The 11941-nt window shown below is 43.4% G+C and overlaps 1 protein-coding gene across 5 annotated transcripts in view; it reads left to right on the top strand.

Annotated features, from left to right (window-relative positions):
* The first annotated feature begins 1053 nt into the window (after window positions 1–1053).
* The window catches only part of LOC143841050 (transducin-like enhancer protein 4), a 170640-nt gene continuing 159752 nt past the window's right edge, over window positions 1054–11941 (top strand). For 3 of the 5 annotated variants that reach the window (XM_077344714.1, XM_077344713.1, XM_077344712.1), the window contains exons 1-4: window positions 1056–2199; window positions 3133–3230; window positions 4401–4464; window positions 5824–5868. In XM_077344714.1, coding sequence (XP_077200829.1) covers window positions 2155–2199; window positions 3133–3230; window positions 4401–4464; window positions 5824–5868 — 252 coding nt within the window. In that variant the 5' untranslated portion in view covers window positions 1056–2154. Of the gene's footprint in view, window positions 2200–2606; window positions 2835–3132; window positions 3231–4400; window positions 4465–5823; window positions 5869–11941 lie in introns of those variants that run through there. The other 2 variants (XM_077344711.1, XM_077344715.1) reach the window with 2 other exon arrangements.

Raw genomic sequence — 11941 nt, 5'->3', positions numbered from 1 at the left:
TCCCTCTCCCTCTCCCTCTCCCCCGCCCCGGCTTCACCCGGCGAGCCCGCCCCCTCTCTGGACCGAGGTCACTGGCGCTGAGTAAATGATATCCGACTAAATTATTGGTTTGAACAGCCTTCATTTCCTTCTGCCGTCTCTCCCTTTCAGCGCCAGGCGTCTTTGTGCCCAATTAACAGCAAGCCTTTTATACCGAGGGAAATCCTGACATCTCCCTAAATGGAAGAAAATGAAAAGATCCCAATCTCCCGCTCTGCGCTCCCTTCCCCGGGCGTCCCTGTCCCTCTCGCGCGCGCTCTAGGCAGCGATTCAGTCCCGTTCACATGAAAATTATGCCAGCTCCAGTGGCGCGTAAAATTGATGTGAACTGAAAGAAGTGGGATCAGCGTGATCTTCCCTCTCTTGTCTCAACAGGGGTTTCGGCACGTAACACAAGGCCGAGCTTGTCTCTTTAAGGAGACATTGGCCCCTAATTAGTCCGCATTCCTCCCGGTGTGGGTGATACAGCGGCGGTGAGTGGCACTGGATGGGGGTGGGACCCGGGGAGTTCAAGGGATCCCCTCTCCTCCCCCGCTCCCTCCACACACCTCCCTTGTTGTGCCACCACCCAGCGTACAAGAGCCAGCAGCAGCAGCAGTAGCAGCAACCACCCCACGTTACTTTGATTGACAGCTGAACAAATGTTTCCCCTGTTCGAACGCCGGCGCAATCGAACGTCAGCAATCTCAAAGCTCCACCTCAGGCAGAGCAAAGAAGGGAGGGTTGGGGGAGGAGCCCTTCAAACGGCGGGGTCTGATTGGTTGGCCACTGTAGGGACGTGAGCTCCCCACGTGGGGGAATCAGAGCAGAGCCACCCCCCACCTCAGACCCGTAAGCCCATTTGTCAGCGGCGAAATGATGGGCATTAATACAGAACGGCGATTAATGAGTGCCCGATGCTGATTGGTCGTTGACGACAACCTCCATGGGAGGAGCGGCTGGGGGAAAAAGACAGGAGGCTAAAGAGGCCTCGCGGAACCTGACGGGAGTCGTAGTTTATTTGGTTATATTGTACAATACAGAGACTGAGAATATCGTCGATTAAGGACTACGTATCCCAGGATGCCCCGTGGCCTTGTCCTCCGATTGTTGTGAATATGTATCAGAATGTTAATGATTTGCTGCTGCTAAATTTGGTCAAAGGAGTCACCTCGCCAGAGCGTGTTGTTAGAGCTGTTCAGAGCGGCGGGTTCGGGTGCTGCTGCGGTTTCGTGTTATATTGTTCTGTGTTGCTATTTGCAAGAGTTTGAAAGGAAAAGGCAAGGCAAGGCAAGGGGAGGGGGAAGGCAAAATAAACGAGTCAATCAATCAAGACCGTGTTTCTTCTTTTTGAAAGATATTTTTTAAGGGGAGGGATCAAGAGCCATTTAAACGGGAAGAAGGAAAAAACCCACAACAAAAGGTTATTACGTGGAAACCTTTGAAGAGGCGACTAAGCCCTCGGGGGGGAAGACGGGAGTAACCGCGACGCTCTTCATTCCGGGAGTTCTTCTAAAGGAAAGGATTTCGCTCGCGCTCGTCGTGAAGGGCCAACAACTCCGATCGATAAAAGTTTTCAAACAGAAGAGTCGGCTGCCGGAGAGGAGCGTATTTGGTATGACCGGAGTTGGCGTTGCCTTGCTTCGCTTTCCGAGGGAGCGGGAGGAGGGTCAAGCTCGGTGAACGCAGAGCCCCGCTCGGAGCGCCGGCGAGAAGTGCTTCCCGTCGCCGGGACCGCGGGCGCAGGACCTGCCGAGCGTTGGGAGCCGCTTTGCACCGTCGAGCCAGCTGGCCCTGGGGCTTGGCAGGGCCCGGGGCGTGGGAGCGCCGGAGCGCTGGGAATTGGCGGCGCTCTCTCCCGCGACGATGCTCGCCGGTCAGTGACAGCCCGTGTGGAATGTTGCAGCGGTCCCCTCCTGCCTGCCGGGGACACACGCAGCCGCCCCTGCCGCCGCGCGTTTGTTTTGCTGCGGGCTCGCTCGGCTCCCGGGCTGGGGAAAGACGGCGAGAGCCGGAGGCGCTCCTCGAAACACGAGCGGCGGCCAGCGCCGTCCTCCTCCGCCTTTGCATTGTTGCCATTGAAATCAATGAGCCGAGTTTTTCTTCTGGCCCAAAGCACCCACTAAATCGGTTTGGATGATTCGCGATCTGAGCAAGATGTACCCTCAGAGCAGACACCCGGTGAGTAGCGGCCAATGGGGGGGGGGGGAGAAGGGCCGCGCGGGGATTGGGGCGGCGGGCGGCGGGCGAGACTTGTCTGGGGGCGACGGCTTGACGTGTCTCTCTCTTCCCCCCCCCTCCCCCGCCCGCTCTTTTCCTTCTCCCGAAAGTCTTGTTGACAAAATGGGAGGGGCGGAACTGTGCAGGGGGGGGGAGGGCGAGGGTAGGCGAGAGACGATCAACAACAAGAATAAAGACCAATCTGTCTCCCCTCCCCCCACCCCTCTTTGCTTCATGCTTCGAGAAGGCAAATGAGGGGAAAGGGAGGGGGAGGCGGGAGGGAGAGTTGGATGAAACAATTGAGTTGTAGCCATTTTCTTATTGTTGTCTTTGGCTTTCCAGGCTTTGCGATCTGAGGAGTACGCTCGTAGTACTTCCCGTCTAGCGAGCCTTTGAAAGGTTCGAAAGGGGAATTGAGCAGCCAGACCGCGGGCTTGAGGGTGCTTAATCTTGCCCTTTTTATCCCCCGGGAGCGATCGCTGTTCAGTTTCACTCTGTGATTCCCCCCTCCCGCTCCCTTTCTATCCCGCTCCCCTTTCGTCCGGATCCGGCTCTTCTCTCTTCGCTGAGCCTCGGGGGTACTGCGGTTGGTCGGAGTAGGTTTGTTTTCTCCCCTCAATTAGGCGAGTGGAGAGGGCCAGACTTTGTGGTGGGGAGGGAAAGCGAGAAAGGGACTCCCAAGACTGAAAACAAGGGGAGAGAGAGAAGGACACTTGGTGTGTGCGCGCATATGCTTGTGTGTGAGTGTGCACCCAGCCACACACAAAGTGAGTTTTGATAGCTCTTCTCATTTAATGATATATGGACGGCCTCGGCAGAAATGTGTTGTGTGCACTAATGGGCTGGCCGAGATGGGGAATAATTAAAACATTTCATTCTGCTGACTGCTTCTAGGCACCGCATCAGCCTGCTCAACCCTTCAAATTCACCATTTCTGAATCCTGTGATCGGATTAAGGAGGAGTTTCAGTTTTTACAGGCTCAGTACCACAGGTAATGCTGTTTACTTTCCCTGATCTTCCTGTTTGCTGATCTTTTGCTACTCCTCCTCCCCCCAGGCCTACATGTGTTCTTTTCTTTTCTGGGGGAAAAATCGTACCAAGATGAAAAGACAAAAAAAGCAAACCCAGTAGAAACATTCACACCCACTCCCAATTTATGGTCCTGATAGAATCCCTCTTCTCCTTGCCCTAAGCTGGAACTGGAACCCCTTGACTGAATGAGGTGTCCAAATCTTGTGCTTTTAAGCATTTCGCTGCATATGTTCCAAACCACTACTCCAAAAGGGGAGGGGCAGCCTTCTTGCTGAATTAGTCCAGGTGGAGGAAATGGTTCTTCAGCAGGTTAGTCAGGGTGGCTTGGTGATCAAAGCACAGAAGAGCTTGCAAAGCGAAAAATGAATCAGGAATAAAGGAAGCCTTCAGAAATTAGGGGTCTGGGGACTTGCTAGGCAAGGATTTCTCTCCATTCAACTTTTCCTGTGCAAAAGCTGACTGCCTTGGATGCCTTTTCTGGTGATATACTTTAGGGGCTGCATCTGTTCCGATCTTGTATTATAATTTCAGGTGTGGATAAAAGGGATTGTACTTTGGAGTGTTTGCTCCTTGTTTTTAGGGCAGAAGTACTTTCCCCCTGCTTGGGAAACAGCCTCTTTCAAGATCACTGCTTTGGCTTTTAAAAGGGGCTGGAAAAAAAGAGGATGAAGGAAGCTTTATTGCTCACAAGATGTCTCTTGTAGATGCTACTTTCTTTGAAAACCTGCAACCTTTCAACCCTTTCTGCCTTTGAGTGGTTGCTCCAAGTTATATTGTGCATTTAAGTGCAAGCAAGATGACCCATGTAAAACCAACTTAATAGTGCCCTTTTGAAAAAGAATTAGACAATAGCAGCAGGTGATTTTATGCTTGGCAATAGTCAAGCCTCTGAACAACCATTTTCTGTTAGCTGTTCTCTCTTTGAAAAAGCAAATCAAAACCTCCCTCTTGTCCAAGTGAGATGCATTTGCCCCTGCACTGACATAGCAAATATGAACAAGTAAAAACTAATTGGGAGTTGATGGAAACCCTTTAACATCTTGGATGACTTTGTGTTGATATGTTGCACTCTGTATAATTAAAGGTGTACTCATGGATGTTGGGCCCTTTTTTCCTCCCTTTTGAACAGTTTAAAGCTGGAGTGTGAAAAACTGGCCAGTGAAAAGACAGAGATGCAGCGGCATTATGTCATGGTAAGAAAGCACCATCACCAATTCAAAATGTATATTTGATGAGCATTGCTTATAGGAAGAAGAAAAATGCTCCATCAACATCAAGCTAGTTTGTGAAAGAGAGATTGCTGTTATGGAGGCTGTATTATGAAACCTTGGAAATGAGAGCTTTTTACCCGCTTGCGAACTCTGACTTGATGTTTTCCTTTCATGGCACAATCCACCAGGAGCTGCTCATGCCCAAGCCTTTGTTGCAATGAATAGATGCTAGCACAGCACCCTATGTGTCCTGTGTGGCAGGAGGTCCTGGCAGATTGTTCCTTGGGAGTTCACAGCCTGTAGAATTCTTCACTCCCATCCCTTTTGATGTACTGATGAAAAATTGTTAGCCTGTCTAAGGCTAGGTTTATGGATTGGCAGGTTTTCATATCTCTCTATTCCTCCAGCACATCCCTGGCTTGTGGAATGCATCTAAATTTTCAAGAAATAAATTTACATTTAAAGAAGGACAGGAGTCAGTACTTTACGAGTGTGGATCTTACTTCTCAAACCTGTTGCTTACTTTGCTGATGAGCTACCAGTTAAAGGCTTCCATGTTTAATTGAGGATATCGGTGACCAGAGTCATAGGACGTATTTCCTCCCCTGTATCTCTGATTTGTCTTCGGCAGCAACTCATTTAAGATGAAGTCTTTAAATATCTACTTTTCTGATGGATGATGATGATGACACCTAAAGAGCTGTTTTCTCCTGCTCCTCTGTGCTTATGTGAGGAAATAATTGCTTTCTTTATGTGATGGAGTGATTCAGTTGTAAGGAGGACAATAACCTTGAGATACGCTGCCTTCTAGCCAAAGCGCAAACTATCCATCAAAGCCTTATATTCTGGCCTTCACATATCTAATGTGCCTAACTTGCAAAATTGTGCGATTCTGCGTACAGGAAAACTGGCATGCTTTTTTTATTTTTTAAAATTTAAAAATGTGGTATATTTGCTTTGAATCTGAATTGCTATGCAGTTTTATTTTTCACAAAACAATACATTTAATTAAAGTAATTTTGTCTTTAATTTAAAATTATTGTTTTCTTTTCATTGCTGATTTGTTCTCCTTTCTGCTTCCTTGCACTTCTGACATTTTTAGAATTTTCATTTGGTGCTATGGAACAAACATGGATTTGTTACACTTGCACTCATCTGTTCTCTAATAACTGTATTTTTTTGGTGAATACCCATGTGTGTGATTCTTTGTGCAGTGCTTTGCATTACCCTGCATTTACAACAACAAAAAAATAGTATATGATATTTGCCAAGTTTGAAATATATAATTTGTTTAGATTAGATGCATTTGTGTGAAATAAATCCATTTCCTTTTTTCCTTAGTATTATGAAATGTCCTATGGGCTGAATATAGAGATGCATAAACAGGTAGGTAAAGAATTTTCTTTCCCGCCAACCATTTAGTATTTTCACAATGCAGTAAAATGGGTGAAATTATATTTGACGGGGAGAGGTTAAATCTGATCTTTATGTTGTGCGGACTTGTGTAAATTGGTATAGTTCTTAATTTTTATGCAAGCGTGTCCTTGATAGAAACAGTGGCATCCTGTAACAGATGTACTAACTTATTTTGGCATCCAAATGATCATTTATCACAGATTGATCACAAAATTAGGCTTGTAGGTTAAATCTGTTTGTTGCAAACTGTTGTGTTATAGAGCAAGATAAATAGAAGGAAATGGCCCTGAGGTTAGTATATGGTCATGGGACACTTGTCTTCGTTTGGTCAAAGGATCCAAAAGCTGGAGACCATACTGGGGTGCCTAGATTGAGAAAAGAAAATTGGCGCAGAATGAAGTGGCAGCCCCCTGAGGATATTTAGTTGGGCCTCATCAAGAAATCCTGTACCTTGATTCCAAACATTCTCTACGGAAAATGAGCTCATACGGAGGCTTAGCCTTGTGCTGTAGACTTGAGCAATTAGGCCAAGATTAGCAGGTTAAAGCGCAAGGCAGTAAATTAAACTTTTTCTTGGTGATTTGCTGTAAACCTTTCCCAATAAGAAACCAGAAATTTGACTTGTTTTCTGGTAAGAAATCATGCTTTGGCACTGAATAATATTGGTTTCAGAAAGCACATTAAAATTTGTCAGTATGTTGAGGAAAGGACCGCGACATTGCATTGCTTGTGACTAGAGTTGAGCATTATACTTGAGAATGTTTTGACTTCTGGATTATGATTTTGTGGTTGTCTTGCTCATTCATCTATGTGTACCTCAAGAAACTATTTTCATACTCTAGTGGGTATAATACCAGTTTCCATCCTAAAATTCGTATCCTGATGAAGTAGACATAAGAATGGCCATAACTTTGACATTAATTGAAAACAAGTGTGTGTGGAATGGAATTATACCCTTTCCTAGCAAGGCCTTCAAAGTCAGAAAGAAACTGCTGAATTAGTAATAGCGGAGTTGTTTAAATATTAGAATTTCAAATAGTGTTAACATAGTATATAAGTAAATGATATTAATAACTTGAAATTGTAATGAATTTAATTTATTACATTGTCTCCTGTAGGTATTTATAATTACCAGCCAATTGTCTCATGATTCATTTATAAATACATAAATATACTTACTTGGCAGAGTTCTTTTAGAGGAAGATGCCTAAGTGTGAAGATGCTTAAAAATAAAAAGACATTAAGTTTTATTTCAGATATATTTCACTTTGGAAACAACAGAAAATAGAGGGTCTTTCTGAGGATGTTTCATTTATACATGGGCAGGTTTGGAAGAATTAAATTTAGTTAGAATGCAGATTTTCCCTGTTTATTCGCTTATTATTTCTTTTGGGACTTGTAATGTAAGTACTGTACTGGTATACAACATTTTATCACGTACAATAAAATACAACCAAGAAACACATTTGTAGCCCATCATTCTCAAAATCTCATCTTCTCATCTCTCTGTTACATATAATATGTGGGCTTGGTAATGAACATCATAGCTTTACTCCCTTCCAGCTCAGAGACTGCAACATCCTGTTCAGAATGTTCTCCATTTGACATCGTGGAAATACTGAAGTCTGCCCTTTCCTAGATGTGCATATACACTTCTAAGGGGGAAAAACCTTCTACCTTTAATCTTTCACTCTTTCTTTCTGCCTCTTCCCCCCCTCCCCCGGGCAGTTCTACCCAGTGGAGTCTGAGCAATCCACCTTTTTGGATTATTTGTGGGTTTTGTTCTTATATTGAATCATCTAAAAATCCTGAGGGCAGTTTATCACGTTATGGAATACAGACAGCTCTGCGAACCACCTACTTATTATCTTTATTTTCTCCCTGCCCCTTCTGTCCCCCCTCCTGAGCACAGAGACCTATCTGTCTTTATTTGTTTTCCTAGGCAGACAGCCTTGGTTCCTCTTAGCTTCTTTTCCAGATGTAGTCGCTGGATGCCCTTGTAATGGAAAGCAGGCAATAATGCAGCAAAGTTGCCCTCCGGCATAATTGGGCCTAGTTTTCAAGATCAGGTTAGGTTTATTCGCTTATTAGATTTGCGTCTCAGAGGGTTCAAATCTAGGGCTCCCCTGAGTCCTTGGAAGTACCCTAGTAATTGGTGGCCCTGATATTTGAAACCTTTGTGTATTTTTCTGTTAAAACGTCTGTTCTTCTTGGCGCTCCCAGCCACCGAATATTTATTTTTAGACATTTTTTCATTGGAACAAAATATGATGGCTGTGATGCTGTGATGGAGTCGTGTATCTGTGATTTTGCAAATTGATAAAAGAATAAATGTGCAGAGTGGTGTGTGCGTGCATGCGTGCCTTGAGGGTGGGGTCAAGTCCATGGAGGGTGAAGAGGATGTGGTGTGGTTTCTCTATTTCCCCTCCCCCTTTCACAATGCTGATCATTAGTCATCCTGTGTTGATTTTGATAGAAGACTATTAAAGTGAAACCTATGGGGAATTTGTCATTCTGAAAGGAAAGCTAATGTAATTAGTACCAATTAAAGTACATTTAGTAAATTGGATTTAATCTTAATTAAGCCTGCGTAATGTTGCCAATTTTTAACAATTATGTTTGAGAACATAATTAATTTAGATTTTGGTAACTGAGTAAATAGCATTAGACTGATAGAATTAGTTCTCTGAATTATTTTGGTTCATTCTTTTAAAACATCCTTGGTGTGAGACATTAATACCTAAACTTTTATGCTTTTGGCCATTTTTGTGAAGACCAATTGAGTATGATGGATCTGGTGGGGAAGATGCCAAATGAGAGTATGATAACAATTTTATTTTGAACAAAAGATTCTTCCTTGTTTTCTTATATGTATTTCTGATTTATATTTGCTAGAACTAGGATAGGATGTAAATGTTTTGAGCTTGGTGGGCCATGCTTGCATTTCATGATCAGGGTGTAACAATGTCCCGAATATCTTGTTTTTTTTTTAACTTAGCTGAATAATATTTGTATCTGTAGACAAGAACAAGTGTGTGTAGTAAATTCTTTCTCTTAGTATAATTTTCTTCTTTGAATTGCTTTATTATATATAGTAATAATATAAAAATAAAGCAATTTGAAGAAATTTCAGCACTTTGCATTTGATATTTGTTTTCTCCCTGCCAAAGAAGAATTGGCATTTAGTTGCAGAGAACAGAGGAGAGAATATATATATAAGTGTGTGTGTGTGTATGTATGTATATATATGTATGTATAGAGAGAGCATACAGTAGGGTTATGTTTTTGAGCTCTTTTAACTGGAAGAATATCAAAACCTGCTTTCTTCTTCCAATGTATATTTTGGGAAGTTTAGACATTGAGGTTGAAAATAAATGACATGTTTTGTTAAAAAAAAATCAGCACAGCGTTTTCCTACGCCGGTCATTTCCCTTCAATCCATGTAAATTTTATTACAAGTCTTAGGCAACAACCATTTGAGTGCTGCTAAAATATTAATTGAGTAGAAATGAAAGAGCTCTGGCCAGCGTATCATAATCGTAGCTGCAGCAGTTGATGGTAAATGATGATAAATGGCATTAGGAACCTTTTAGCAAACTGTAATAACTACAAGGAGGGAAGTGGTATGGATTTGCATTATATCTGATACCCTCTGGTACCAAGTGGATTGCCAATACTGCTTGTTTAGCATTTTCTAAGGGCAATAGGATATTGATTTCTGACTTACAAGGAACAGCTCTATTTTCACCATTGAAAAGTATTGCAGGTTGTTAAGAAGAAATTGACTTGAAGAGGCCTGACTGCTGCCCATCATGGAGCAAATAAAGCAAAACTGCCGAAGCATGGTGGTGCAGTGCGATGGGGCCCTCAGCAATTTGTTGCTATTAATTTACCATGCTCGACAGCAAATCAATCGGCATCTACTTCATCTGCTGGAGAAAATGCTGTCCAGGGCAGATAAAAGGCCCTGCATAGTACAGGGAATAGACTGCATTGGCCAAACGGAGACTGCAGTTAATGTGTAAATAAGTGAAATCAAGGCCGCTGTTGCAGAGGAAGCTGTTTTTAATTAGGTTGGGGCTTTATAGTGAGCTATTTAAGAAAGTAGCATAGAGCTTGGAGGGGAGGAGGAGATTTCACACTGACTGTGTTAATATATGGCTTGTATGACATCGTACGTAGCCTTGAGCCTGCTTGCTGCTTTGGCTTCAGTAAATTATCTGGGTTGAATGACTAAAGAAGAATCCTTTTGTTTAATTTAGAGCCAAGTTTTTGTCCATGTTTCATTTGCTTGGCCACAGAAAGCTTATATCACAGAGAACTCTTGGTAATATAGCAAGAGTGCTTTTGTGTGCTTTGATAAAGGGGATTTGATTTTTTTGTATGCATGTATGTACATATGATTCAGCTAAGCAACATAGGCTGGCCTCTTTGCTTTGCATGTAGTGCGGACAAATTACCACCACTGGGAATTGCTGGTGCTCTGGACTGTAAGTCTCCAGGTGCTATCAAAGTTGAGAACCGTTTAATGTGCAGATCCCACGAATGTGGGAACTCAATGCGTTTGTTTGGGCTTCCATGTTTCTAAGAAACTGCCTTGTCAGAAGGAATGGCTGTTTTTACACTCTTCTCGTGCATCTCAGTAATAGATGGAAATTCCAAAACACTTGTGTAATGCTTAAATGGTGTTCCTGTTCTTCTTCTTCTTTTTTTTTTTACTTGCTGGTTAACTAAATGTTTTGGCTTGCAAATGAGGTTGCATGTGCAAGTAGAATTACAAAAAGAGTACATGTGTCATAGCAATCTGTGACTGGCAGTATATTGCTTTTCATTCGAAGGCATGCTGGAGATCCAACTGAAATTACACTGCTTGAATTTTTTCCCCTAAACAGTAGGAAAGATTTAATCAAGATACAAGCAGTGAGTAGTCACAACAAAAACTGGGAAGCTTTAAAATAAAAAATATTAGAAGGAAAAATATAAAGACTGCAGCATCTCACAATGTTAAGAAAAGGGGTGGAACTCTATAGGTTTCCCATCAGATTTTAACATATAAAAATGGTTGAAAAATCAGCATGATTCCCCTAGGTTAAGATTGCTCACTCTACGTGTGTCTGATTCAGCCAAAGAGTTAACTTTGAGGCTATATACCCTGTGGGTGCTCAGACTTTCACTGGAGGCTGCATATAAGGAAACTCTAGTACCAGGGGCAGAGGGTTGACTATATGGAGCTGCCAGTGTATGTACTGCATATTGAGGGGAGGATGGGACAGAATGACAATATATGTAGATTTTATGAGAAGCTAGGGTAATAGTGACATTATTGAAGCAAAGGTATATTCGCCATGATGTAGCCAGAAAAATCCCCCCCCAATAGAGAAACATTACTAGTGAATACTGCTGTACCATAAATATAAATGTTTCTTCTCCCATCCCATTGGGGAAAAATAGATTACTGATAGGCATTATTTAGACAGTAAACCATGGCTAGTCCAAGAGAGCTGCGATTATATAGATATTCTAACAAACGAAGGTTTGTCTGCCTGGCATCCTACTGGAATTTGAACATAGGATTCACAGTTGGCTTGCTAAATACAGGTTGAGTTAGATGTAGTTCACTGGGATGTCATTCTTAATAAGCAATATTTTGAGCAGCCTGCCCCTTGGCCATAGAAAAAAGTAACGCTTAGAAGTTCTTCCTACTGAAAAGTGTAGAGAAGGCAAGAAAAACAACAACAACTGAAGGCCGCATAGCGGCTGAGAGGACCTGACTCTCCCCCTGCTGCTGTCTGTAGGCAGGGAGGGTGTTGAACAGGGGATACGCAACCAGCCGAGGAGCACTGCTGGGGTAACTTACCATGATGACTCTTCTTCCGACCTGCTTACTATCAGTGAGGAGGAGGGTGGGGAACTGACAGACTTGCTGTGGGCTATTGGGGGGCTGATCCTCCACTGTGGGCCAATTGGGGCAAGTTTTAGTTGGTGCAGATGATGGCGGGTAGGTGATGCTGGGGTGAGGGGCTCTGTAGAGAAAAGTCTGCAA

Source organism: Paroedura picta, chromosome 7 (assembly GCF_049243985.1).
Source record: "Paroedura picta isolate Pp20150507F chromosome 7, Ppicta_v3.0, whole genome shotgun sequence".
Classification (NCBI taxonomy): Eukaryota; Metazoa; Chordata; class Lepidosauria; order Squamata; family Gekkonidae; genus Paroedura; species Paroedura picta.
This window is presented reverse-complemented; position numbering and strand designations above follow the sequence as displayed.